This window comes from Leopardus geoffroyi, chromosome C1 (assembly GCF_018350155.1).
Source record: "Leopardus geoffroyi isolate Oge1 chromosome C1, O.geoffroyi_Oge1_pat1.0, whole genome shotgun sequence".
Classification (NCBI taxonomy): domain Eukaryota; kingdom Metazoa; phylum Chordata; class Mammalia; order Carnivora; family Felidae; genus Leopardus; species Leopardus geoffroyi.
The window spans coordinates 25,655,816-25,683,326 of NC_059328.1; the positions used below are offsets into that span (position 1 = coordinate 25,655,816).

The 27,511-nt window shown below is 44.8% G+C and overlaps 1 protein-coding gene and 1 long non-coding RNA gene across 11 annotated transcripts in view; one reads left to right on the forward strand and one right to left on the reverse strand.

The window, feature by feature from the left end:
* Positions 1 to 27,511, reverse strand: part of CSMD2 (CUB and Sushi multiple domains 2) — a 610,060-nt gene that overhangs the window by 186,177 nt on the left and 396,372 nt on the right. For all 10 annotated transcript variants that reach the window (XM_045476609.1, XM_045476606.1, XM_045476605.1 and 7 more), the window contains 8 exons: positions 26,809 to 26,996; positions 25,846 to 26,034; positions 25,522 to 25,638; positions 18,819 to 19,034; positions 17,210 to 17,398; positions 12,246 to 12,415; positions 2,328 to 2,484; positions 128 to 319 (listed from right to left, as the gene is read on the reverse strand). In XM_045476609.1, the coding sequence (XP_045332565.1) occupies positions 128 to 319; positions 2,328 to 2,484; positions 12,246 to 12,415; positions 17,210 to 17,398; positions 18,819 to 19,034; positions 25,522 to 25,638; positions 25,846 to 26,034; positions 26,809 to 26,996 (1,418 nt within the window). The remainder of the gene's footprint in view (positions 1 to 127; positions 320 to 2,327; positions 2,485 to 12,245; positions 12,416 to 17,209; positions 17,399 to 18,818; positions 19,035 to 25,521; positions 25,639 to 25,845; positions 26,035 to 26,808; positions 26,997 to 27,511) is intronic.
* On the forward strand, positions 230 to 3,997 carry LOC123597572. The gene is made up of 2 exons (XR_006712165.1): positions 230 to 342; positions 2,680 to 3,997. It is a non-coding gene; the product is annotated as an uncharacterized LOC123597572 (long non-coding RNA).

A 27,511-nucleotide genomic window follows, 5' to 3' on the forward strand; every position in this document is an offset into this window, starting at 1 on the left:
TCCAGTTAGGCAGTCCCAAAGTGCTGGAGTGTGGGGTCCGACGGGACAGCTTTCATGAGACCAGAGCTGGGAGCATGGGGTTGGGAGGGGACCCGAGGGGTCACTTAAAGAGCAAGAGGCCTCCTACCGACACAGGTGGGGAGAGGTCGGTCCCAGGTCCTGCGCTCCCCACTCAGACACAGCAGCTCCTCACTGCCCCGCAGGCTGTATCCAGGGTCACAGCTGAAGGACACAGAGCTTCCCGCAAAATGGCCTCCATCATGAACCTTGTAGCCAAATTGCGGGGTTCCTGGATCCTCACACTTGATGAGTTCAAAACCTGCCGACGAGAGGAGAGATGGGGTAAGCAAGACCCGGCGTGGCAGAAACCACATTCCCTTCCTTCCCTCAATTTGAAGCCTGCGTCCTCAAGGAAGCCACCAGGCACGTGCCTCTGGCCTCTGGCAGTCTCACTGCTCTGGGGCCACCACACAGCTGTGCTCAGCAGAGGTGATGCTACACCTGCCCCCGCACGTGAATGGTTTCAGTTATTTCTCCCAGGACAGCCTTTATAATAGTTTTCAGACATAAGGTCTGGGTTTCCTATTTCCTTTGTTTGACCCCCAGAGCATTTTGTTAGCAAGGCTGCTCTTTCCATCTTGCTCACTGAGACATTCTGATGGGATAGTGTAATATGGAAACGTCCCTTCAAATGCATATTTCAAAGTTCAATTATGTCCTGCTTAAATACGCTTTATTGAGAGAGGCTAGAGAAGGCTTACGCAGAGCGTTTCTACAAAGCGCCTACTATTTGGCAATTTACTTGTGCTGGCTCTCATTTGTTACCCACAGGAGTCTTACAGGGAGGTATAAGTATCTGCATTTTACAACTGAGAACATGACCTGGTTCAATAAGTGGTGCCAAAGTCACACATTCTCAGATGACAGAGATGGAATTCGCATGTGACTCTATTTTAAATTCTCTTCCACTGATGTGCCTGCTGTAACAGGCATAGACCCCTATGCCAGATGGCCTAAAGCCCAGGCGAGAGGAATCTTGAGTGGACTCACTGAGTTTTGTTTTGTTTTTTTTTTCCTAGCAGCTTTATTGAGATATAATTCACATACTGAACATTCGCCCATCTGAAGTGTTCAGTCTTTTAGTATATTCTCAGGGTTGTGTAACTCTCATCACAATCCACTTGCGGAGTTTTCATCGCTTCTGGAGGAGCCCTGTCCACATTTCTGCCCCCCAACTTTCTTAGTCCTCGGCAACCATCGATTTCCTTTCCATCTCTATGGATTTGCCTGTTCTGGACAGTTCCTATAAACAGTCCATATAACATGCAGCCTTCTGTGACTGGCTGCTTTCACTTGGTTTTCAAGGCTCATCCATGGTGTAGCATGGACCAGTGCTTTATTCCTTTGTAACAGTTAAGTAACATTCCATTGTATGGACAGATCTATCACATTGTGTTCATCCATTATCAGCTAATGGATAATCATTGGATTTTTTTTTCAATGTTTTTATTTATTTTTGGGACAGAGAGAGACAGAGCATGAACGGGGGAGGGGCAGAGAGAGAGGGAGACACAGAATCGGAAACAGGCTCCAGGCTCCGAGCCATCAGCCCAGAGCCTGACGCGGGGCTCGAACTCATGGACCGCGAGACCGTGACCTGGCTGAAGTCGGACGCTTAACCGACTGCGCCACCCAGGCGCCCCAATCATTGGATTTTAAAATAATCCCTAAAAGCACATTTCTTTGTATCTACTGGGAAGGTCCAGGAGCTCAAATAAATTCATACAATGGCTGTGAAGCCAAAGTGTGGGGATGTAATCCCAAGTACTACGGGCCTGCATACAAACCTGGGGGCTTTCTGTCTTTGACACTCTGGGAGTAAAAGACAAAGCAAAAATCATGCAAAAGGGAAAGAAGCAAGATTCAACTCTTTAGGGAGTAGTGAAAAATAACATAATTGTACATTAACGTTCACACTTTTTACATCTGGCTGCAGCTGAACCTCATTTTATAAATGCCACGATTAGGAAAGGCTTGGTTTGGTTGCTTTAGTTAAAAGCCTTGGCGTTCATATTTTTCAAGTATTAGTCAGTAACAGGTATGCTGTGACCCTCAGTTAACCACAGAGTTAAACCTTAGAGCTGTATGCCAAGGGGCAGCTTACTCAAAGCACAGGCACAATGTCTTAGAGGAAACAGTCCACTAAGTGTGCGCCAGAGAAAACCAAACCTGCAAAATGATGGTGATGCCCCAGCGACAGACCTCCCCATCTGCGGAACTAGGGAAAGCCTGATTTCATCGTCCCCTCTGATGCAACAGAGACTTACTGGAGAATTGCAGCTCAAAGCCCTTGCTGGTGTTCTCGGCATCGGTGATGAAGTCAAGCCACAGACTACTAGACGTGCTGTTCAAAGTCACCCCCATCATCTCAGAATGGCTGAACACCCCCAGCAAACGGGCGGACTTGTTGTTGCCGTCATAGACCTGGATGTAGGAGAGACCCCGACCTGATGTCAGCATGGCCTTATTTTGAACAACAGTTTCTCATCCCACGGCCTATATCCCCAGAGTTTAGCACCAACGATGTCTGTTAGAGGGGCAGTGAGGCATCAGATGCAAGGTAGACGGCACAGTGAGCCAGTAACAGGGTGAGTGATCAGCCCCTCTTGTCTCTCCTAGGTGCCAGTTCTGTGCCCAGCCCATCTCAGTGCGAATCTGGTCTGTAGGAACCGGTAGCTGTTCTAACCTTTCCAGTGGAGCTCTGCTTTGTCCCTCCAAACCCCATATGGCACCAGCTTACTCTTCAGCAGCCTGGGGAGGCAAGGAGGGGGCTGCCTGAAGGCCCAAGCCATCTGTTTCTGCACACAGGCACACTGGAAGCACCCGACATCTCTGCATTGCTAAATAATCCTGTCCTTCCAGATGAGATAGCAGTCCTCCCGCCTGACCCCACCCCACCGTGGCAGTGGCCTGTCTTGACTACTCTCCTAGACATGGCCCCTGGGATGAAGCAGCATGGAATTAAAATGACCAGTGTGTCACGGTGCCTTTCCTTTCCCCAAGCTCAGCCTCTGCCCCTTCCCTCCTAAAATGAGGGCTCCAGCGAGGGCCTGCTGGGCTTGCCATGGGTGGAATCGCGCAGGCATCTGGCTTCCCTCACTCCCATCTGTCCCCTGAACTTCTGAGCACCAGCAAAGACAACAGTCATCAGAATAATGAACTGGCTCCCCAGGTTCTGAGGTTGCTGCTCCTTTCCAGATAATTGTACAAATAACAACAGAAGTTGTGATTGAGTGAAGGACCCCCCTAGTGCTTTGGTAAATATCAAAGATGGGATCTATGGGTGGGTGATGAATATTTGCGCCTGGCACCGGATGTGGTGCCAGCTGCCAGCAAATTGGAACAATATTTCCATTCTACTATTTATGAAGCAAAGCTTTCTAAAAGAAGCCATCCTTTAAGCGAACAGTGCTGTATATTACAGAGATTTGTTTAGGCCCCTGGGAGCCTCAAGTCTGTTTCCAGATTCCTTGTACAGCACCACTGATAGATTGAGAGAATTCTGGAGTTCCAACAGACATAGAGATGACACCAGTTCACCAGTGCTCACTGCAGCACCCAAGCTGTTAAAAATATTTTTACCCACTAAAACATACTGGAATTAATTGATCAAGGCATTGATCATCAATACTTGCTAACATCACAGTAACAGAAACAAGCAGATATCATGAACACTACTACTTACTTATGGAGTCATTTTGCTAAAAAAAAAAAAAATCAAACCTGAGTCACATCAAGTCACTGGATCCAATTTCTAACTTATAGGAAGTACAGAGGACGCAGGAATATATGAAATGATACTCTAGGAATATGTTCAGCAAACCTAGAATATGAAAAGTCCCACTGGAAAAATTACCTGACCTCCTCAACAAATAAATTACAAGGGATGGAGGAAAAAAAAAAGATGGAGGCAGAAAGCCATTGATTAAAAACCATATGAGACAACCAATCCAATGTCTGGGCCTTATTTGGATCCTGATTCAAATAAACTGTAAATTAAGAAAAAATATTAGGACATTTATGAGATAATTGGAAACTTGAATATTCACTGGATATATGATGATATTAAGAAATTGTTGTTAATTAATAAAAGTGTAATGGGAACAGGATTATTTCCTTAATTTCTAAGCACAATTCATTCTAACTCATTAAGGACAAAAATGTTCATAATGTGTCATTATGATAAAATATTCATTGCAGAAAACTTATAAAACAGAAGAACACACAGAAGATAACACTCACAACATTTTGGAGATGATCTTTCTATGCTTTGTTCTATGCATGCCTTTCCTTATATATACTTATTTCCTTAATTTTCAATAAAAACAAGATCAAACTATAGATACTATATGGTAACCTACTCTTCCACTTAATATAATGTGCATACTTTTTGAATCATTACATATTTTTCCCCAACAGCATTTAAATAACTGTAGGACTTTCTATCATACAATTAAACCAACCCATACTATCCTTATTCACACATCATTGTCCGGAATGTGTGGCCTGGCATGGAAGAGGCATTCAATAAATGTATGATAAATAAATAAACCAATGTTTTCTTCTAGTACTCTTGTCCTCAAATCCACCTGGAATTTATTTTGGCATAAAATAGGAGATAAGATTCTACTTTTTCTCCTTGGTTGATAAGCCATTTAACCCAACACTATAAATATTACATCCACCACCAATTTTAAATCTACCTTTGTCACATAGACTGTTGTATAAATTTGGCTTTGTCTGTCAACTTTCTGTTCTCTTCTATTTCTACTACGCTACCTATTTGTCTTTTCCTGTTCATGACCCATACTGTTTCAGTTACCATAGTTTTATAAGATACTCAAATATTTAGTAGGGCAAGTCCTTTCTCGTCTTTTTTTAACTTAAAAAATTATTCTCCCATGTTTATTCTTCTCGATAAACTCAAGATGAGCTTTCTTAAATTAAAAAAAAAAAAAAAAGAGCTCCAGCTCCATCCTCCAAAACTCCCCAATGTGTGTAATTCTGACTGATTAAAATAAAATGTATGGATTAATAAGAGAAAAAGTCCATCTATATGATATTGAATCTTCCTATCCATATACATGGCATCTGGCTTCATTTAATCAAGTTGTTTTGTATGTCTCTCAGTAAAATTCTGTACTTATTTTTGGGTGTTTTTATACTTTTTATTACAATTGGGATACATCTGGGCCTTTGTATACATTTATTCTCTAACAGAATATTGTTTGTTTATAAGAATGCTTTGATGGTCCAGTTCATCATCATATACAGGTGATGGATTTGTCTCCGAGTAATCAAGAGAGAACCCATACACATCCACTATACCTAACCTTTCCCTTTTCTTTCTCGAGTAGATGTTTTTATTTTCTTCACCTTTGTTGTGGTATAACTGACAAATAAAAATTGCAGATAATTAAAATGTACCACTTAATATTTTCAGGGACCCATACCATTACATCTAATATGACAACTCAGCAAGATGGCTGGCTTAAACATAACCACACTACGTGGGCAGCTTTGTACATACAGTTACAAACAATGTGGACACTCCTAGGGACACTACTGTATGCCTGCCTGCACACGTGCTCAAGTTTCTCTAGGGCATACGCCTAGAATGGAGATGCTGGTTGCTGGGAAGGCACATTTTCAGCTTTGTTAGATATTGCCAGATTGCTCTCCAAAGAGTAATACAAATTTAATCCCTCTGACATCGTATGACAGCTTTCATTGCTTTGTATCTTCGCCAACACTTGGTATTTTCAGGCATTATAATTTTTTCCATTTTGATGGGTGTGAAACGCTATCTTATTTCAATTTGTATGTCTTTGATTATCCCTGAGGGTGAGGATCTTTTCATGTGTTTACCCATAATTCCACTTTCCTCTTATGTGAATTGCTTGTCCATATCCTTTGTTCATCCACGAGTGTGAAACCTCCTTGCATTTATTTCAATTGTATGTCCTTCCAAATAAAGTCTTATAATTTTCTCAGTAAAGATGATGCACATCTTTTAGGCTTATTCCTAGGTGTTTTATAGTTTTTGCTTCCATTAGGAATGAGCTCTTTTTTTTCTGATTATATTTTAGTTTATGTTTAGTTTAGTTTATGTTTTCAGCCACTTTGCTCAATTGTCTTATTGGTTCTGATGTTTTATCCATTGAGTCTTTCATATTTTCTAAATAGAAGAGAGATAATTTTATATATTCTTTTCTAATTTGTATAGTTTCTTTGTTCTTTCTCTGATCTGATTGTAGTGGTTTCGATCTGCAGCAAAATGTTGAATACTAGTGGTGATAACAGAGCTCATGTCTTGCTCCTGACTTCACTGGAAATCCTTAGGAAGTTTTGTCATTAAGAAAAATGTTTGCCATAGGTGTCGGTAGGAACTTTTTATCAGATTAATAAAGCTTTCTTCATAGTTTTGAGGTATTTTTTAAGAATCATGAATGAATACTGAATTTCATCATGTGATGTTTTGAGGTGACTGGCAGGATCACATACTTTTGCCTTCTAATCTGTTTAGGATATTAGGTTGAATCACATGAAGTTGCCAATATGTGACTGGTTTTGACCTACGAAGACAGCAATTTCATAGGGTTTGTCTAGTACATAATATCATGAGCTTTTCTAATATTGACACATCCTCACATTCCTGGAATCAATCCCACTTGGTCATTTTTACTTTCAGACACAGCTAGATTCAATATGACATTGTATGTACGTAGGGTGTTTAGATCTATGATAAGTGACTAGTCCAATAGTTTGTTCTTCTATGGCCCTCACTCAGTTTGCTATCAATATTTCTACTTGGCTCATTTAAATAAAATGAATTAGGATATGGATGCTAATTTTTCTGTTTTCTGAGTCAGTCTGATTATTGCAGGATTAGTTATTCCTTGAACTTTTGTCAGTTTACCTGCAAAATAGTCTATGCCTGGGGCCTGTGAGACAGGATATGGGCAGGATCCAGTTTTATTCTTTTTAATGTTTTATTTATATTTGAGAGAGAGGGAGAGAGAGAGACAGACAGACAGACAGACAGACAGACAGTGCATGGGGGCAGGGAGGGACAGAGAGAGATGGAGATAGAATCCGAAGCAGGCTCCAGGCTCTGAACTGTCAGCACAGAGCCCAATGCGGGGCTCGAACCCATGAACTGTGAGATCATGACCTTAGCCGAAGTCGGACACTTAACTGATTGAGCCACCCAGGTGCCCGAGGGCCCAGTTTTTTAAGTAATTATTGGTTTATTCAGGTTTTTATTTTTTCTTTTTTAAGTTCATTTATTTATTTTGAGTGTGACAGCAGGGGAGGGGCAGATGGGGAGATGGAGAGAGAGAATCCCAAGCAACCTCCACACAAGTGCAGAGGCTGAGGTGGGGCTCGAACTCATGAAGAACTCACAAACCGTGAGATCATAACCTGAACCAAAATCAAGAGTCAGGGGCTTAACCAGCTGAGACACCCAGGCACCCTTATTTTTTCTTGATATTAGTACTTTTTATCTGTCAATATTTCCCATTTTACCTGAGCTTTCAGATTTCTTAGCTTAGGGTTGTTCCTAAATATTTTCTGATTGTTTCATAATCTCTACCTCATCTGTGACTGTGTTCCTTTTTCTGTTCCTAAAATTCTGTACCTGTGGCTTCTTTATTCTTTGATCAGTCCTGCAAGGTTTGTGTCTCTTATTAGTTATTTTTCAAGGAACCAGTTGGTTTTGCTGACAATTGCTCCTGTATGTTTAGCTGTATTTATTCTGTCATTTTGGACTTTAAGAAGTCTCTCTCTCCTACTTTCTTTGGACTTATTGTTATATTATCCAAGCTACCTAGATCCTTATTTATTTTTAATCTAGGTGATGTGTCAGAGACTAACAGAGATATATTAAAATCTTCCACCCTGACTTTAACTTTATTTTTGTTTTTTACCTTTCTAGCAGTTTTTATTTAATTTATTCGTGCTATGTTATTTGGCACATAAAGTTTCACTGTGGATTGATTGTACATTTTATTAACATAAAAGAATCCTCTTTTAAATTTCCTTATGAGACTTGAGAGAAATTCTTAAATTTATAACAAACTGATTTCATTTTTCTGTGCTTTACCATTTTTGTTCCTGGCCTCCATTCCATTTTTTAATTGGGTGATCCTGTTTTTCATCTCGATTTAATCTTTCCTCATCTTGGATTGCTCAGTTTTCATTATTGCCTATTTTTGTGTCATAAATATGATATTCTCTCAAATCCTGTTAAGAATACAAATTAGGAGCTTTTAAAGTTTTACTTCTTTGTTGCTTACAGAGGGGCAATTAGCTCACACTCTTCAGACCGGTCCCCTTCTTCTGATCTCTGGAATATTTATACATATCCCGTTAATTTTCTTGTTAGCACACCATCACAGAGGGAGAATAAAATAGGAGAATGGAAATGCCCAGTGGTGTCTAAAGGGGAACGGAGGAATTAGCGAGAAAAGAAAAACTTTAGTGGTGCTAAAGTATGCATGTGTGATTGTGGCAGCCTCTTTTCTGATGAGCCTGACCACTTTTGTTAGGCGCCAACCACGGCATTGCCCTACTTTATCTGACTTGCTGACAGAAGCCAAGTCAAGCCCAGCGCGTCCTGCTGAGAGGGAATCGTGGCTCTGTGTGGTCTCTCACACCTAGCACACTTCTGGAAGAGCTAGTGGTATTGAGATCTGGTCCAGGCCAACAGTACATGGCATGTCCTTGGCTCTAGGCTCTGCTGCTCTGACTTAGATGTGATTTCCTTAAGGGTTTTGGCACTGAGTCCATGGGCAGGATTCACTTCAGGTACATGAAGCATACTTTGATTAGGCCCTTTCTCAACGTGGGTTCTTTTTTGGACATTCCATTTGGCGAAAATTCTTTTAAGCTACATGTGAAATGTGCCCTTGCCTAATTTCCATGGGTGAGGGCACTCTCCCCTGCCTTTGTATCCTTTTAGTCATTTCAGTGGGGACCTGTGCAGGATGGTTTCATATACATATATACACATGTGTTTCATTTGTCATCTTCAGCTGGAGGGTATCTTTCCATACCATTGCAATTCAGAGGCCCTTCCTATCTTACTGAGGTCAGATCAAAATTTTGGTGGGGGCCAAAATAAAAGGAATCGGGTAATTAGGGGAGACAAGCTGAAGTATGTATAGGGGCGTGGTTTAAGGGATTTTCGGTAATTAAAGGTAAGACACAGATCAGGGGTCACAAATGCAAGTCAAGAGTCACTCCATGGGTCAGGATTACAAGACTACATGGAAAGATTGGAAGGTTGATCAGATGTATGATATATTGTATCTTGGGCAATAAATAAGGTGTGGAGGTGGTGACAGGTCAGGAGTTCCTTGGTGTGCACTGGGATTTCTTTGCAGAGAAAGGCAAGGCCTCAGGGTGAGGAATTTTCCAGTGTTCCGGCAGATGGGTGAGTTCCAGCACAGCAAGGACAAGGTGTTCTTGGAGCTGACTGGTGTGCTGGGCTCCTCCTGCACATGTTCCTGTCGAGGACGACCAGAGTCACAGGCTGGCACACCAGTGCCGCTACGGCTGACACGGGTGCACGGCCATTCTGGAGACTATTTGGGAAACCAAACTGTGGGTTTCTTTTAGTTCTGAAACAGTTTTGTACCTGTTCATGTCCCAGGTTCTCCCTCAGGAGGACCAGGATCTGAGGAAAAGAGTTAGAGCAGGAAGGGATGACACGAAGCCATCCCATCTCCCTTGGTGCCTTGCCCTCCCTTCCCCAGGTTCCATTCTATAGGAGTTATGGGGGGCACAGGGTCCCATGAGTGGCCTTTGTGCCATGTCAGAGCCATTGCCCAGCCTTCTGAGGGGGACACTCAGGAGGCCTGGGCACAGCAGGAAGAAGGTCATCGGCAAGAAGGCGGAGCCCACTATTAGAAGGCTGGGTGGCAGGACCAGCTGGGCAGATGGCTCTAAGACAAAGTCTGAAGACTGGGAACATCCCCCAATAAAACAGGAATTCATCCTCCTCTCTCCACAACCCTGCAGGACCACCGGGGGTCCTGCATCCTATACAAGTCCTCCCTGACCTCTGACCTGGGTTTTATGGCCTGTGTCTCTCCCTTCTTACCCTGAGTGCCTCAAAAAGTCTCTCTTCTCTCATTTGAGCTGCTCACCTGATCCTAAGACACCACATGGACAGGGTAATTGGGTGTGCACACCTGTTGACCATGTCTTAGGTGCTTCTTTGAATTTAGACCACCCTGGTGAAGAGGCTCAGGTAGCCGCCACACTCCATGTGACCTCTGGCAGCCAAGGAGTCCTTCTGCTGATCCTATCAGGCCACACACACAGAACTGCTGCTATATTCCCTTTAAAACCTGAAAATTATGTCTCCAGAATTCTTTTCACTGCAGGGTTGGCAATGACCTTCATGCAAGAAGGGCTCTGCATTTCACCAATTCCATCTGCAGCTCTGAAGAGAAGAAATCACCTTGGCCTTGCTGACCCCAGTTATATCCTCTGAAGATCTGGTGTTGATGATGAACAAATGGATGGAGAGAGGTGAGGTCTGGGGGATGCCTGAAGACATGGCCCTTGGAAATTATAAAGTCTTGTATATTGCTCACTTAAAAGGAGATGCACTGTTTTTCTGTCTGGGGAGCTCAGAGGTTGCAAAGTAGAGCTTAAGAAGCCAGTGACTGGGGTGGGGGCGCCTGGGTGGCTTGGTCAGTTAAGCATCTGACTTCAGCTCAGGTCATGATCTCATAGTTTGTGGGTTCAAGCCCTGCGTTGGGCTCTGTGCTGATAGCTCGGAGCCTGGAGCCTGCTTCAGATTCTGTGTCTCCCTCTCTCTCTGCCCCTCCTTTGCTCATGCTGTCTCTCTCTGTCTCTCAAAAATAAATAAATGTTAAAAAAATTAAAAAAAAAAAAAAAAAAGAAGCCAGTGACTGGGCCCTGATCCCCCTGGGCTGCTTCACATATTTTATTTCAGGCATACCCAGTCCCAACTGGTCACCTCATAGGTTCAAGGATAATCAGTTTAGAGTGAGAAACACCCTCCAAATGCATGTGCACACCCACACCCACACCCACTCACGTACCCCAGCAAACACATGCCCTAGAGAATGAGTCAAGAATATCATCTCTGCTTAAAAAGCACAGTACATTCATCATATCCAGAGAGAATCCTAAGGGATGGGGATCACTTAATGGTTGCTCTTTGGATTTTTCAGAGTAGTGACCTCTGATTGTTTCTAATGTCAAGACTTCTCTGGCTATGGGGAGTAAAACTGTATTAGGATAAGCTAAAAAAGTTTCTTGGCATTGGATGAAAATGGACAACTCTGTGTGAGGTTTTCCTTATAATCCATTTTAATAAGGCAGCTCTTTGACAAATTCTCCAGAGTCCATGCTTTGATTACACACATACTCACACACCATACATTACTGGAGATACACATTAATCACATACACACAAAGAAATACAAATTGTACGTGTGCTCAGTGTCATAACAATCCATAATCAAGCACCGTCACTTCTTTAAATCCACTTTCTTTAACCCTGCTGCCACACATGGGCCAGCACCACGGCATACTGAGCTGCTGAAACAGCCCTGCTAGTCTACAGAAACATATCCTCGAGACATACCCAGATGCACATGCACAAAATACACTGAGACAAGTCTGCACAAACACTGGTCCCTTGAACCAAGCAAACACATAGACTCAGATTCACACACACGTGGAAACGTATATATGAAGGATCTACATCCACAAACACATATCTACACAAATGCACATGCACATACACACGCACACATGCACAATCTATGAGCTCTTCACTATCCAGCATGATGGTCAGAGTCACGATGAAAAACCTGACCCAATGGCCACTCCAAATTAATTTATTATTATTATTATTATGATTATTATTATTATTATTTATCATGCAGTCAACCCGTACTCTACCACCTATGTATTTGAGAACAGTCAAGTCCTAAGCAGACTCTAAAGTCACATTCTTAGACCTTCACGGACCGTTCTGTTTTGAGTTCTCACTTTCTCCCAGACAAGTGAGGACAATATCCTGGAACTCAGGAGGGAAGAAGAAAGCTTGGGTCATTCACACAGAGAGAAACAAGTAGGTGCTGAGCACACTTTTGTATACCGTAACTCACATCCTCTATGAAATCTATCAGTTTTACCTTGAGCACATCTCCTTCAGACAGTTCAAATGTCCTGGCTTTCAGCTGAATGCCCTTCCCCGGCTGGGTCTGGATGGAGTAGATGCATTCATGGTTGTTATTGTAGTTCACAGGAAAGTTGGGGGACAGCAATGTACCCTGAGTGCCCGTGACTGAATTCCCACACTCAGCTGGAAAGAGAATCACAATAATCACAGATTAACCCCCATCAGCCACATGTGGAAAACAACTTACAGCGCTGGAGAACCTCACAAAGATGGCACGTTGTTTGCCTGTCTATCTGCCCGAATGCCTGTTTCTCTGTCCATTTGTCTGCCGGCCTATAGGACTGCATATCAAAGTTTTTTTTTTTTAAAGTATCTGCCCATCTGTAGGCATTTTAAAGAAATTCTGCCCAATTTCTTTCTCTGTCTTATTCTGTGTGTCTGTTTCTCATCGGCAAGAATAGAGATTACCCCACCAGGCATCCTGTACTTTCTTAGTGGCATGAGGCAGCCCTTCTCCACACCTGTTCATACAGTATCACAGCAGCAGAATGACTGAGGAGGATGGCAGGGAGGATGGGGGTGGTCAAGTGAGGAGAGATGGCAGGACCGAAACTCAGAGGGGTGAAAACTGAGTAAGTATTGCTAGCATCCTCCAAACTTTATAAGGATTATTTCAATCATTAGTCACAACAACCAACCCCATAAGGTGGGCATAATTATCATCCCTGTTTTAAAAATAAAGGATCTGGTACTTAACCATTTAGATCAATTCTCTCCATTCACCGAGAGGAGGGGGCTGAGAGCCCAACCCGCCTGGTCCTGGAATTTAAGGCCGCTGAGGCTTTGGAAAAGGTTTTAGCATAGACCCACTGAAACCCTGTTTCATTTGACAGCTAATGAATTCACACCTTCCTCTTGAAGTCTTTTCCTCCTCCTCCAGAATGAGTCATTCTTTCCCCATTACTCCCATATCTTTATTTATAGCAGTCACCACATTTTACTCCACCTATTTGTTAACATTTCCGTCTCCTCCACTGTCGATCCTCTGGGACGTGGTCACATTTCTCTATGCCCAACACCCACTCAGTGCCAGGGTAGGGCAGGCATGAGCAGATGAAAGGGGAGGGAGCTCAGTGGCAGGGCAGGGCTGCAGAACCCTGCAATTATCTCTCTCGGGTGTTTAATAGTTGTAGATCCTCTCCCTGTGCTTCCCTATATCAGAGTGCCTACCATATTGCACCCTGATTGCTTCTTACTTGCCGGCATCTTCCACCTAAACTGTGAGTTACTTGAGGGTTCGGGTCATGCTTAATGAATCTATGAACTTCCAAGGCTCAGCCCAGATTGTCTGTAAAATAAATATTTGCCAAATGAATGAATGAATGAATATGGAGGACACTGACCTCAGAAGATGTACCATCCTAAAAATAATTAGGTTCCAGAAGGATGTAAATACAAGTCCAGATGGCAGGCACATTATTTGTCTGGACATATGGAGAATTTGGAGCATGTCTTGAATCTCTGGGGTTGACAGTAGCAAGTCTGCTTTCTCCAAACTATCCCTCAGTATCCCTATTCTAGGCACAGTATTTGCTGGAAGGGCTCTGAGGTCAATCAATGGGCCACCGACCAATGCACCACCTAGTTAACCCTAATTGTCCTAAGCCTGAAGTGTACTGGGCCAAGGCAGTGTAGATGGAACTTGTGATACAGAGTTGAGCCTCTTGTGGTCTTGGTTTATATTCTTGTGTCCTTCAGGCTGCTCCTTAGACCTTTGAAGATCATGTCTGTGTTCTACAACAGGCCCTTAGTTTTTCAATGGACCCTACTCCTTGGGCTCTGTCCAGTTCAGGACAGCTTCAGTTTCCTAGTTTACATAAGCCATTACTATGAATTAAATGTTCACGATCCTGTGCCAAATCCATACGTTGAAGCCTTAATCTATAATGTGATGGTATTTGGAGGTGCGGCCCTTGGCATGTGATTGGGATTAGTGACCGTATAAGCTGAAGAACTGACCAGAGCCCTGTCTCTGCTTTGTAAGGATACAGCAAAAAGGTTGCCTCCCGCAAGCTACGAGAGGACCTTCACTAGACATTGAATCTCCTGGCACCTTCCATCTTGGGTGGCTTGGGCTCCAGAACCATGAGAAATAAATATTTAGTGTTTAAGCCACCCATGGCATTTTCCTTATAGCAGCCTGAACTGACCAAGACAGCCACCATTTGTCTTAGAGCCTGTTTGCAAAGTGTCCAAATATGCACAATGAATGTGCTGAGCTGGGGCAAAAAACTAAAGCAATAGCAGTGGACAGGCACCCCGTGTACATTTTCTGGGTGCCCTGAGATGAGGGCAGGGATTTGGGGAGGGGGTGCTGAAGACTTTTAGCCATGTTATTATTACTCAGTCATATCACATGGGCAGCACTCTTAAGCAGCCCTCCATTGTTTCTGGGGTGAAGCATTATTCCCCTCCATCTAGGGAGAGGCCTGTGGAGTAGTGAGATGAGCATGAACAGCCAAGTTATATCAACACTCTGAACCTCGGTCTCTTCATCTGCCTTCATCTGGGCAATAATAGCATCTGCATAAGACTATAGAGAATAAATGCATGAGATTTTATGATAAAATAAGTGACCATACGAGGATTGGTCAGCATATAGTAGGCCCTCAACAAGCGTTATTCCTCCTCTCTTTCCCCATCTATCCCAGGTGAATCTACGTGGCTTACCTGATTCCATCTGGAGCCTTAACTGCCTGTGCTCTGGGACTGGCAGACAGCCCAAGAAGCTTCTTGGGAAGTGTGCATTAACTGCCCAGTGTTCACGGCACCCTCGCTATTCCTGATGCCTCTTGCCCTCTGCCTAGTTCCTAAATTTGGCTTCCCTTAAGCATGGGCTTTGGCACGTTATGGGACACCTTTCCTGGTCTTGGCTTCCAGCACAACTGCTCTGTGCTCATCTCTGCCTCAGCATGCCCCTCTCCTCTTGCCCACCACCCAACACCTTTATGAGGAGGGACACAGAGCTGGTAGCTTCAGATGGGGCCAGTCCTTGGCTGACCACCAGAGCCTGACTCCCTGCCAGGGCTTTTTTCTTGGGCACCGGGGAGGCTACAGGAAGGTAAAGGGACAAGACATTTGCTTCTGGGAGAATTTCCAAAGTAACAGGGGAGGTGAGCAGATGCACTGAAAAGCCAAACACAAGTATAAATGGAAACAAACTGTGCCGGAGAAACAAACAGTCATATGCACAGGAAAGTCCTGCCACTGACTGTGGCATCTGCGACTTCTGTCGTCCCCATCAGGAGAGGTCTCATTAAGGGCAGGGGCTGTGTCTTATCCATCAGTCTGGGGCTCTGGAGGCAGAGGGTTTGCTCTTCTCCATCACACCAGGGCTCCCAAGGACAGAGACATGTCTCCTGCTGCAGATTGGGTCCCCTGGAGTCAGGGCTGTCTCTTCCACATCAAGCTCAAGGGTCCCTGAGGTCAGGGGCTGTGTCACCCTATCACACCATGAATTAGAGCCCAGAGCTGTTCATCTCCTTCACAGCTGGGAATGTCTCCTGGTAACACTGTGTGGGTTAAGTTATCCAATTTACACCCACAGTGCATGTAGCAACTGGGAGCATCCCCAGGGTGGGCTTTCCCATGATACCTCCAGCCTGAGGCTCTGTTGCAGGGCTGGTGGTAATTAGAGGTGATTATAATTGCCGTGCATTATTAATAACACACGAAACAGAAGACAAATGTAATAATGAAAATATTGTGAGGTGTCATGAACAAACAGTAATTGGAATAATAAGTTAAAGAATGAGTTTATGTAATGAGATCAATGAGGCAAGAGCTTAAGGAGTGTGTGCATCTGTGGTCCTGAATAATCCCATTCAAGAAAGATTTTCCCCAGAATTACTTAGCTGAGGATGTTTTCCTGGAGAAGGAATGAGTTTCCGGTAGCTGGAGAAAAATTGAATGTACATGGGGGAATGTGTAGGTCTGAATGTGTGTGCTTCAATGTGTGCCCGGGTCAGTCAGGGTGCATGGATGCTGTTGGTCAGGCGGGGCGGGGGGGAGGGGGGGTGGTAGTTACAGGAGAAAGGCTAAACTCTGGGATTATTTAATGGATCCAAATGGAATTTTGCATCCATGTGTCTTCAGGTTTGCTCTCTGAGATTGTGAGAGGTTCTTGGTTATTGATAGATAACAATAAAAAGGTTATTGTCAGAATGATGATAATTATACAGCACCCCATTGGGTTCATGTAAATTATGTCATCTAAACTGGAATAAAGCCTGTGAGTTGAACATTGTTATCTTTGTTTTAGAAACGAGGAAGCTGAGGCCGAGGGGGGTTGGTGGCCTGCCTAAGATCTAACAGCTGGGAAGTGGCTGAGCAGAGACCCGACTTTGAACCTGTGTGACCATACAGGCCCAGCCAGGCCCATCTTGCCAGCCTGTTTACAATTGTCCTCTGCAGAGCCCCAGGCTCCACGGGGATGTCTCAGGCAAGGCTGCCCTCAGGGCTCCTGTTTCAGTCAGTCACTGCTGCTTCCAGCTACGGGGTATATTGGGGTTTCATGCGAGATTTCACGGGACGCATGGGTTCTATGCTAACAGCTAGCATGGTAAGCACTCCACTATCTAGCCTGTGTTCCATCCAGCCCTGTGTGGCAAGCGCTGAGCAAGCAGAGCCATCCACTTTATAAACGAGGGCCAGCCAGCAATTGTCCCTGCTCCCTGGGCTATCACCCTACTTCTCCCCACCCCTGGAGCCTGGAGCTCTGAACAGCCTCCAGAGACTGGCAAGGAGGTCAGGCCTCCCACCCAACGCCCCACTGCAGGCAAGAGTGTGTGCTCAGGCAGTCCTCAAACCCAGGCCTATTGGCCTTTTGGCCCATATGTGTTTCGCTACCTCATACCAATCGACTAAAGTTTGGCCCACCCCATTAGTGAAGCAAAATGAAAGCACGTGACCACCTACCAACACACCTTGGCAGAGGCGAACTCCACAGGCGCCGTCTGCCCCCCAGGCACGTGATGCGGGCTGTGCCCTCCAGACGGTACCCGGGGAAGCAGGAGAAGGTCAAGGTGTCGCCTACGCCAAACTGTAAGCCCTTCCGGATGCTGTAGGCTGGGACCTCAGGCTCTTCGCAGGGCTCCAAGTCATATTCTGGAAAAGCAGCAGGAGAGCTGGGGTCAGACACAGAATATGGAAACATATAGACACAAACACTGGGGAGTAAGGAGCCAGAGATAAAGACAGAGGTACAGAATATATGCACATTGACCCACAAAAGGTAAAGAGAAAAGAAGAGAGACCCCAAGATGAACAGGGGTGAGAGAGACATACAGTGAGGTGAGGAACACAGTGCTTTGGGCTGTGGGGATGCCTCATACTGCAAGCAGAGAGAGGACACAGTGTTTCTGGAAACATGCTTCCTGGGAGTATTTATGAGGTTCCTCATGACTTGACCCTTCCCTCCTCTGTCCCTTCACCTCCATATTAACCCCAGGCCTCAGGGCTTGAAGACTTTCCAGCCTCTCTCTCCCTAGGCACTGACCCAGATAAATTCAATCTGCTTGGTTCTAGAGGGTCAGAATGTATGACCCAGCCAAAGGCAACTTACACCCGGAGAAAGAATCCAAATGCTTCACTCAAAGCTATGTCGGTAACACTGACACTTGAGGCAGATGGCAAGCATGATGGGGTGGCATTTATCAGCCAGGGATCTGCCCAATACTTCTAGTGGTGGCACAGAAGTGACAATTTCAATTGTTCCCCAAGGGTATCTCCCTCTGGGACACAGTCCCTGGGGCTCTATTTGGTAAAGAGAAGGAGGGTCTCTTAGATGGGAGGAGACACAGTGGCTGGATATGTCCCACTGGCCAGACTGGCCCAGGCACATGGCAGGTGGCTTCTGCTGGAGGGACAGCATGGGATTAAGCTGGCCATGTCCCAGTTCCTAGAGGCCATATATCTTTTTCCTGTCCTGGGGAAATCCATGTGATGAGAAGGGGGTTCTGGGAGGCAATGGCACAAGAGTGGTGGGAGTAATTGGGACAAGAAGAATGAAGGGTCCTCTTTTCTCCCTGAATACTAAATTAAAGAGCTTTCTTTTCAGGGTTCCTAAACACAGAGATAAATATCTATTGCTACTAAATTAGCATTGGTGAAGAAGTCCTCAAATGATACTCAAATACTCCAATATGTTAATTTCAAATCCCCTTCTTACTTTTTTTTTTTAATTGCTGGGGTTGTGAAACAGTGGAAGTGAAATCAGGAGAAGAATCAGGAGTTACTAGGGTAGGAAGGGACCTCTTAGTCCAACCAGTTGGGTAGGTGATTTTCAGAGTGAATCTAAAACACCTTCAGGGAAGGAGAGTCCCCCAAAAACCTGCTTCCCAGCCCATTACAGGGAGGTCTATCCTTGTGTCTAACCCAGCTATCTTTTGCTGCAGCAGTGAGGTCATTCTCCCAGAGATTGGAAAGTGGATGGATATCAATGGGCTGGGAAGACCAGAGGCTGGCAGCAGAGGGAGAGGCAGAATGTTCTGCCATCATTTCCCCCAGGGGACCTGACATGCTTTACCTGCAAAGGTGATGTTAAATCCTTCATAGGACATGGAGAAATCGGAGATGAAGCGGACCTGGGCAGTGAAGTTGCCATAGAGTCCAGCGCTGATGGGGGCTGGCAACCTTGAGCCGGTCAGCTGCCTCAGGGGCTGGGAGAAGCTGCCATTCTCAGTGATGAGGAGGTAGTCGTGGCCACTCTCCAGGTGGAAGGTGTGGAATGTGAAGAACACACCTGCCAAGAGACCGGAAGGGTCCGGGTGACAAAGTGAGATGGCTGAAGCAGCCCAGATGCAAGACAGGATCTGCACAAACATTCGTGAACGTGTATCAGTGAGTAGGACTGCGAGCATGTACTGATCGATACATACGGGTGAACAGGAATGACTGCACCCAAATGAACCAGAACATGCCGCTGTCCATAAGTCAGGGAGAAGGACAACTGCTTTATGGCCGTCAAATTTGAAAGGGAGACTTATAGCTAGATCCATGAGAATGCTTCATAGCCTTTTTTCATTCACTGATTCACTCACTAATTTTCAACAAGTATTTGTATATTTGATGGGTGCTTCCTATGGGCTAGGATCCAGGGTCAGGTAGGTGCAAGGGGATATGATATACAAGACATTAAACAAGTAGCTAGGGGTTAAGCTACTTGTAGCTATTTCTAAACTACTAAGCTACTAAGTAGCTCAGTTGGTTAAGCGTCTGACTTTGGCTCAGGTCATGATCTCACAGTTCTTGAGTTCGAGCCCTGTGTCAGGATCTGTGCTGACAACTCAGAGCCTGGAGCCTGCTTCGGATTCTGTGTCTCCCTCTCTCTGCCCCTCCCCTTCTTGTGCTCTGTCTCTCTCTCTCTATCAAAAATAAATAAACATTAAAAAAAAAATAAGCTACAGTACAGAGTGACATGCTATATTGAACATAGTTCAGAATGTGCTAGGGGCAGACTGGAAAGCACTAAAGAAAAACAATAATATTCACTAACGTTTCAGCACTAAGTATCTGTGTGTCACCAAGCCGTGTGTTTTAGTTGCCCTGTAGCTGGTCCCTATCAATTGGAAGAGAAGATATGAAACCCAGTTAATCCCACCAATGACATAAGTATGATTATTTTCGTCTCCATTTGACACCCAAGGAAACTGAAGCACAAAGAGATAAAGTCACTTGTCCAGGGTCAGCCAGCTGGCAGCTGGCAGGTGGCAGGAAGTGCAGTTTGGCTGTAGGGGTTGACCGAGAAGGTTTTAGCTTCTCAAGCTATAGAGAGAGAAGGCAGTAACAGTGGCCAGGTGGTGAGGCAGGTCAGGTGGTGAGAAAGATGGGGTGGCAGGATCTTAACACCCAAAGCAACTCTTGAACTCATCCAGATGGCAGTTGTGTGTGGGTGGGCGTGTGTGTACATGCATGCCCACCCACACGTCAGCATGCCTATGGGAATATATGCCTTGGATGTGCTAAGGGCAGGTGCTTGGGTAGACTAGGGGGGCTGGGTCCACCTGCTATTAAAAGTCCATGGACCAGTAGCATGGGCATCGCCCAAAAGCTTGTTAGAAATGCAGAATCTCAGTCTCTACCACAGACCTTCCGAATCAGAATGTGCATGCTAACAAGATGCCCAAGAGATTTGTAGGCACATTAAAGTTTGAGGAATACTTCTCTAGATAATTACTGACAGGCTTTTGATAAATGATGGTTGGATCCAAGCTCTTCATTCTAAAACAGTTTACATGTTTTCATATTTTTGCTTCTCTGTTGACAGGAGCTGGTGACCCCAGAGTATTTGGGATTCCATGGGGGTGGGTGGGCAGGGGAAACAGAGCCCCACAGAGGTGGTACAGCCAGGCATGCAGCTTGTAATGCCCTGTGCCCAGACAACTGAGATGCATCTATTTATTTCCTCAAAGAAGCAGATCCTAAGCACATACTAAGTGCCAGGCCTGAGCTAAGCCCTGAGAAAAATCTCCCAGTTTAGTGGAGTAGACAGACACATCAATAGTGAGAGTCCAGAATGGGGGCATAGAAGAAGAGTGGCAATTACGCCTGGAGGGTTGGGAAGACTTCTTTGGCATGCGGGATGTGAGCGTTTTGGAGACACACAGGTATGTGTGCCCACGTGTATCCTATACTCTCAATACATAACATGTGTGCACATGAGAAACCATTCTCAGTCTACAGAGTTTGGGAAAAGGCTTGGTGGAATATATGTCCTTTCCTCTGGGCTAGAGCACGGGTTGGGCGGAGAGTGGGTCAGACACAGTAGAGGGAGTCAAGAGTTGATTAAGCACTGAGCCCCACGCTCTGTTCTTTAGCGTGCACACACAGCCCCTCCATAGAAATAAACATTTGGCTGGCATTCTAAGGATGAGTAAACAACTGAGACGGAGCCCCTAGGTCTCCCAGCTGTGCTGATTGCTTGGGGCTCTTTTGGCCATTGTGAGGAAATGAAGACATTGTCACAGGGATAGAGAGGCCCCATGTTGGGGCTTGAATCCAGATTTGCTGTGATGGATGCACACACAAACCAATACTTGACCGGAGTCACCGTGCAGGAGCCTATGACAGATGTGGATACCATGCCGAAGCACACATTCAGAGCTGTGGAAAAGGCATGGGCTTTGAGGGGGGGTGGGGTGGTGACAGACCTAGATCTAAAGCCCGTCCACCAGCTAGAGGGTCTGGGCCAGTTGTTCAGCACGTCCTGAGTTCTAGTCTCCTCCACTGTAACATGCGGGTGATAGCATCTCCTCATAGATGACATTTAATTCTCGGAGCGAGGCATGACTGGGCTAGCAGATGCAAAGCCCACAGCATGGTGCCTGGCACATAGTAGGTGCTCTCTTTGCTCAACTCATCTCTCAGGCAGCTTTAATGGTTAAAAAAAATGTCAGTTCCAGGGTCTCAGCAAGGGCACGTTCTTTGGACTCCTGAATTGGTCGTTCCCTTTGGCTGGGAAATCGAATAATTCTGAATTTCACACAGGTTAGAGTTTCCCCAGCTGTTCCTCTGTCTGCTGAAGATCAATCAGAGTCAGTGACCTAATGGATCTGTTAACCTGAGACACTCTTACAGGCACTGCCCTCTGGAGAAGGGTCTTGGTTCAGTTTAATTCAATTCATATAAATATTTCTTGAGTTCCTGATGTGCCAGGCATAGAGCCAGAACCTGGGGAAGCTGCAGGAAACAAGGAAGGCAGACATGTCTCTCAAAGATCTGAGTCTTCAGGGGGAGACAGAAAATGGAGCTGCAAGTTGTGTACTGTGTGGCAAAGTATGAGAGCTGGGAAGTACAGGATCATGTGGGAGCCCATGGAGGGGAACCCAACTCACACTCAGGGCTGGAGAAAGGGGGTCAGGAAGGCTCATTAAAGGAAGTGAGTTCGGAAGATGAAGAGCTGGCCACACAAGAGGGTTGGTGGAGACGGTGCAGGGGGAGAAAGTGTTCCAGAGAGAAGAAAATCATTTCAATGCACAAAGCTCTAGAGGACAATGAAAGCCTGGGAAGCTTCAGGAACTGAAAGAGTTTCAGTGTAGCTAGAATGTAGTGTCTACAGGGCTCTGAAGGAGGCTGAGAGAGGTGAGCAAGGGCGATAGCATCATGCCAGCTATTTTACAATTTAGAGCTCCATGCTAAGGGTTTGGTGAAGCCTTTAAATGCTTCTAAGGAAGAAGTGACCTTGCCATACATCAGTGACCCCTTGTTGATTCTCTGCCTGGAACGCCTTTCATCCTGGCTGATTTTTGCTCATCCTTGAAGACTGGCCTAAGTCTCAACCCCAGGACGCCTACCTAACCAAGCTCTAGGCTGGCCTCTGGATGTTTCCCACCCCTATCTGCTCTTGGCCGTGGAACATTAGACTGTCTGTCTCTACCACTAGACTATAACCTTCGTGAAGGCAGCAAAGCCAGAGTGGTTTGTTCTTCTGGGTTTTCCTAGCACCCAGTGTAAGTTCAAGTATAAAATAAGCATTTATTAAATATTTGTTTAATTGCATTGACTTCTAGGCAAAGACACACATAGAAAGCCAAGGGGAAACACACAGCCCTATAAATTACAGGGGGTTGTTCCTCTAGGGATCACGAGGGGCTGCCTTTCTTTCCCTCTTGATACCATGGAGGAGCTCCTGGCTCCTGCAGTGGCCAATGCTGGCCCAGACCTGGTGGAAACAGCTCTGCAAGATGAACAAGGACTCTGTTCCTCTCCTCAGGAACAATACTGTGGGGAGAAGGGGACAACGGGCCCTCTGACTGCCCTGACTGCCTGGAGGTTCCTGTCTTCCCAAGAAGCCCCATGTCATCCTAACCCCAGCTAGGTCAGGCCTATTAAAGGCAAGAGTGAAAGAAAGCACTTAAGTACACATGGTGGGACTTTATTTTTCTTTCAAATTTTCTTTCTTTATACAAATAGTATAGTTTACATGTAATACATATTTATTGCTCAAAACTAGAAAAAAAATGAGAAGATAAAAATAAGAGAGTAATAGCACTAACATCTTGGGATAGATCTTTTCAGACAGTTTTCTATGCACATATCCTTGTTAATTTTTTATAAACTGAATATATTCTTTTGGGAAACATCTCTTTCGACTTAACAACATATTGCAACTACCTCTGTGGGTCTTTAAATATTCTTTCCCATTATGCCTTTTAGAGGCTGCACATATAATGCAATAATTATATACAGGTACCCTATGTTTATTTAACATTTCCTTATTGACGGACATTTGAGTAGCTAACTAATCTTCCAAGTAACAAAGTGTTTTAGGAGGTGTCCTTGTAGCTGAATCTTGATGTACTATTGTACTTATTTTTTTTTCCATATAAATTCCAAAAGAGGAATTGCTGGGTCCAAAGGCATGTATATTTTGAAGGCTTTCGATTCACATCACGGAACCATTATCCAGAAAGTGTCAACCATTTCACACAATGTCAGCGTTGAAGAAGAGTAGTTGTGTCTCTACAACGTCTCCCACACTGTTATGATTTTCTCTGCTGACTTGAAAAAATACATGGTGTTTAATTACTCGTTCAGTTTTCTTTTCTTTAATTATGAGTGGGGTCAATGTCCTTTCATTTGTCTTTCTTCTATCATGAAGCACTTATCGCTTTATTTTACAGGTGTAGGGACCAGGTATATTCTCCTTAAAGATTTTTAGGAGCTCTTTGATGCATCAGGTTGGTAATCTTTATTTGATTATACACGTTGAAACTAATTTTGTCCACTTACTATCTGAATTTTTTATGGCTTATTTTTACATAAATCCATTTAAAGTTTTATTTAATCAAATATTATATAGTCTTTGCATTTATGGATTCTGCTTTCAGTGTTGCTCTTTAGAGTACGTCTCTACCTGAGGTTAGATTTTCATGCTCTTCTAGTACTGGAATTCATGTGGTTAAATGTATGAGGTCTGTTTGCTTCTTTTCTTTTTTTCCCCAAGTGTTTAGGCCTACTGTTTTAAAACCATTTATTAAATAATCCATCCTCTCTTCAATGGATTGGAAATGACACTTTAATTATATACTACAAACTGTCTCTTTCTCACACACACACAGGACTGTGCGTGTGTGTACGTGCACAAACTCTCTCACACACACACTCACTCACACACATACACAAAGGAATCTACTTCTGGACCTTTATACTCCCCCATTGATATGTGTGTCCATGCCAATACTCATACCACATCATTAAAATTATTTTAGCCGATAACAACACTTTAATATCTGGAAGAGTTACTCTTTCTTTTAAAAAATTTTCTTGGCTTTTCTACATGTTAACTCTTCCGGACAGAGGTTCTTATTCAACGGCATGCATCAGAATTACTAGTGAAGTGTTCTAAAATCAAAGATGCTTATTTTCCACCTCCAATGTAGAGAATCAAAATCTCCAGGGTGCAGTCTAAGCATTAATATATTTGCTGAAGTGCAGAGGGGTTAAGAACCATGACTCTGGATGAACTTCAGAACAAGCTCTGAGGGTAGAAGCCATGTCTGCCTGGTTACTGCTTATTCCCAGCCCCAGTGTCTGCAACATGGGTGGCATTCCATCAATATTTGTTGAATCAAAGACTATATTATTTACTGTTTATTTTTAACCAGAACCCCTAATTTGAACATGGGTTTCCAAAGATCATTCATGGTAGGGAAGTTGAGGTAACACTCCAGCCTGGTGAGGAATATGAAAACATGGCATCTGAGGAAGAGTTGAGCTATGTAAGAAAAGGATCACTGGGTCCAGTTTCTGAAGGGTGGACATGGGGAAAGGGAGCAGGTGTATCCTATGTTCCTCTAGGACACAGAACAAGGAAAAATTTTCAGGAATACCTAAAAAGCTATTAGGAGGGGTCAGACCCATCAAAAAATGACAGCAGGTGCCCATCTGCTAAATGGGTTGGCCACCTTCCCACCACTGGGGGTGTTTAGGCAGACGGTGTGGTGCCATCTTGTAGAAGGCAACTCAAGAAGATTCCTGCATTAGGTAGGGTGATCTCTATGATCTCTTCTGGCATGGGGATTTCAGATTCTTAAAAATATTTATGGAATGAATTCTGTTGATTCAAAGAGATATGAAGCTTCCGGGAGTTTCCTTGCTGATGAGAAAAATTCAGACTGAGCCCTGTGGTCACTACATAGGGAGATCCCCATGGAGGTCACGTCGACCTGGGGAACATGGGGCCCTGACCAGGTCACATCCCAATACTTGCTATAGGCCTAACCACTCACCCTTGCCATGTGATGTTTCGATAATCCAGGTGCAGTTCAAGTTGTTGGGGTAGAAGTCGGGAAACCCTGGTGACAAGATGGTCCCACTGGAGCCTTGAATGAAGCCACCACAGAGTGCTACGAGAGTGAAGAAGGTGGTCAAAGACTGGAGTGGCTTGGGGAGCTCCCCCACCCCAACCAATCTTCCTGGGAACTTGGGAGCCATCTCCTCTCCACCCCCAGCCCTCACTGATGGAGTGGGAGAGTCAGTGCCCCTGCCAGCTCCTTTTTTTCATGGCAGGAAAGGAATCCACTACGTAAGCACCCCCATATAGTGTATCTCACCTTCACAGCTGGGCAGGGCCCGGCTCCACTGGAAGTTAGGCTCACATTCCAGGGGCTCCCCGTCACTTAATGTGTAGCCTGAGTCACAGCTGAAGGTCACCAGAGCACCCACATAGAAGTCATTTCCATGGCGCTGCCCATTTACAGGGATCCCTGGATCCAGACAATGGTCTGACTGCAGTGTTATAGCTGGAAAAGAGAGCCCACAGCTGGAACAGACAGCTCACCATCACCATCGAGAGACCCCAGCTGGCTCACAAAGGGAAGGAGGAGAGAGCCCTGATTTACAGAAAGTTGAAGCTGCTATTTACCCATGCATCAAGCATGGCTGTCAATATCTGCTGAGAGGGTATTTAAAGACCTGTCTGTCAGAGAAAACAAGTTGGTTCTATTATTTGTTCATTCATTCATCCATTCATTCATTCATTTAATTAACATTAGTTGAGTGTCCACTACGGTTTAGACACCACACTAAGTCTTAGGGATACAAACATGAGTAAGAAAATGAGGCTTTCCTCATGGCGCTCTCAATCGTGACTTTCTATGTTGGTCTACAAAGAATGGAAGGGACATCCATCTTCTTCAACTAAGGCACCAGAGATGGATGCAGAAGGTGATGAGGGAGGGTGAGGGTGAGCAGGAGATGCCATCACCTTTTAACCTCACGATCCTCAAACACTCTGTCCCCAGAGAGCCCGGCACAGTGGCACCCAACCACCTGCTCGCAGAGGAAGCCTTGTGGTGTGTAGATCATCAGCTTTCATTGTTTCCAAAGGCTCCCCTCTAAGCTCCCATGGGCTCTGACAGAGGCTGAGAGCAAGGGAGTGCCCCCTCCCCTAGGAGCACAGCCTAACTGAGAAAGCCATGGGGATGGGGCTAAGCTGGAGGCCCGCTGCTGGAACAGTCCTGGGTCCTTTCACCCACTGGAGCCCACCTTGTCATCTCTTCCCTGCCAAGACTCACTTTCATAGCGGAGCTGGAAGCCGATGTCTGAGTGACTCTTGTCGGTAGAGAAGAGGAGGTAGAGGTAGTTGCTGGTGCTGATGAGGAACTGGGGAACCTGGGTCCCATGGTAAACCCCGATCAAGGGCGCTGAGTATGTCCGTCCATCTCGAACTTCCAGAGTATCATAGTTGACCTCGGTTTTAAATCTGCCAAACATGGAAATGTAGACTTCTTGAGAAACTCGAGGTTTATTAATTTGCAAATGACAAAAGGCCCTGCCTGACTCAGGGCTTCAGAACAACCAGATTTTGGCTGGCTGGGACATTTAAATACAATAGTGATACAGAAGGGCCTTCTCTACTGCATTTAGCCCCTCCCCCTCCTCCCACGGCTAGGCAGCTCTCTTAGTCCTCCTTGTGGCCTGGACCAAGACTACTTAAGACCTACAGGTGCAATGACTAGACTCATGGGGGTCAGAAGGATCTAGGCCAGAATTCAGTAAACTATAGCCCAGGGCCAAATCTGTTCTCTAGCCTATTTTTGGACGGCCTACGAGCTAAGAATGGTTTTTAACATTTATATAGAGGTATGTTTTTAAAAAGCAAAAAATATGCAACAGATAACCACAAATGGCCTACAAAACCTAAAATATTTACTATCGGGCTCTCACGGAAAAGTCTGAGCACTGCCGTTCTAGGCTGGGGATGCTCTGTACAGAAGA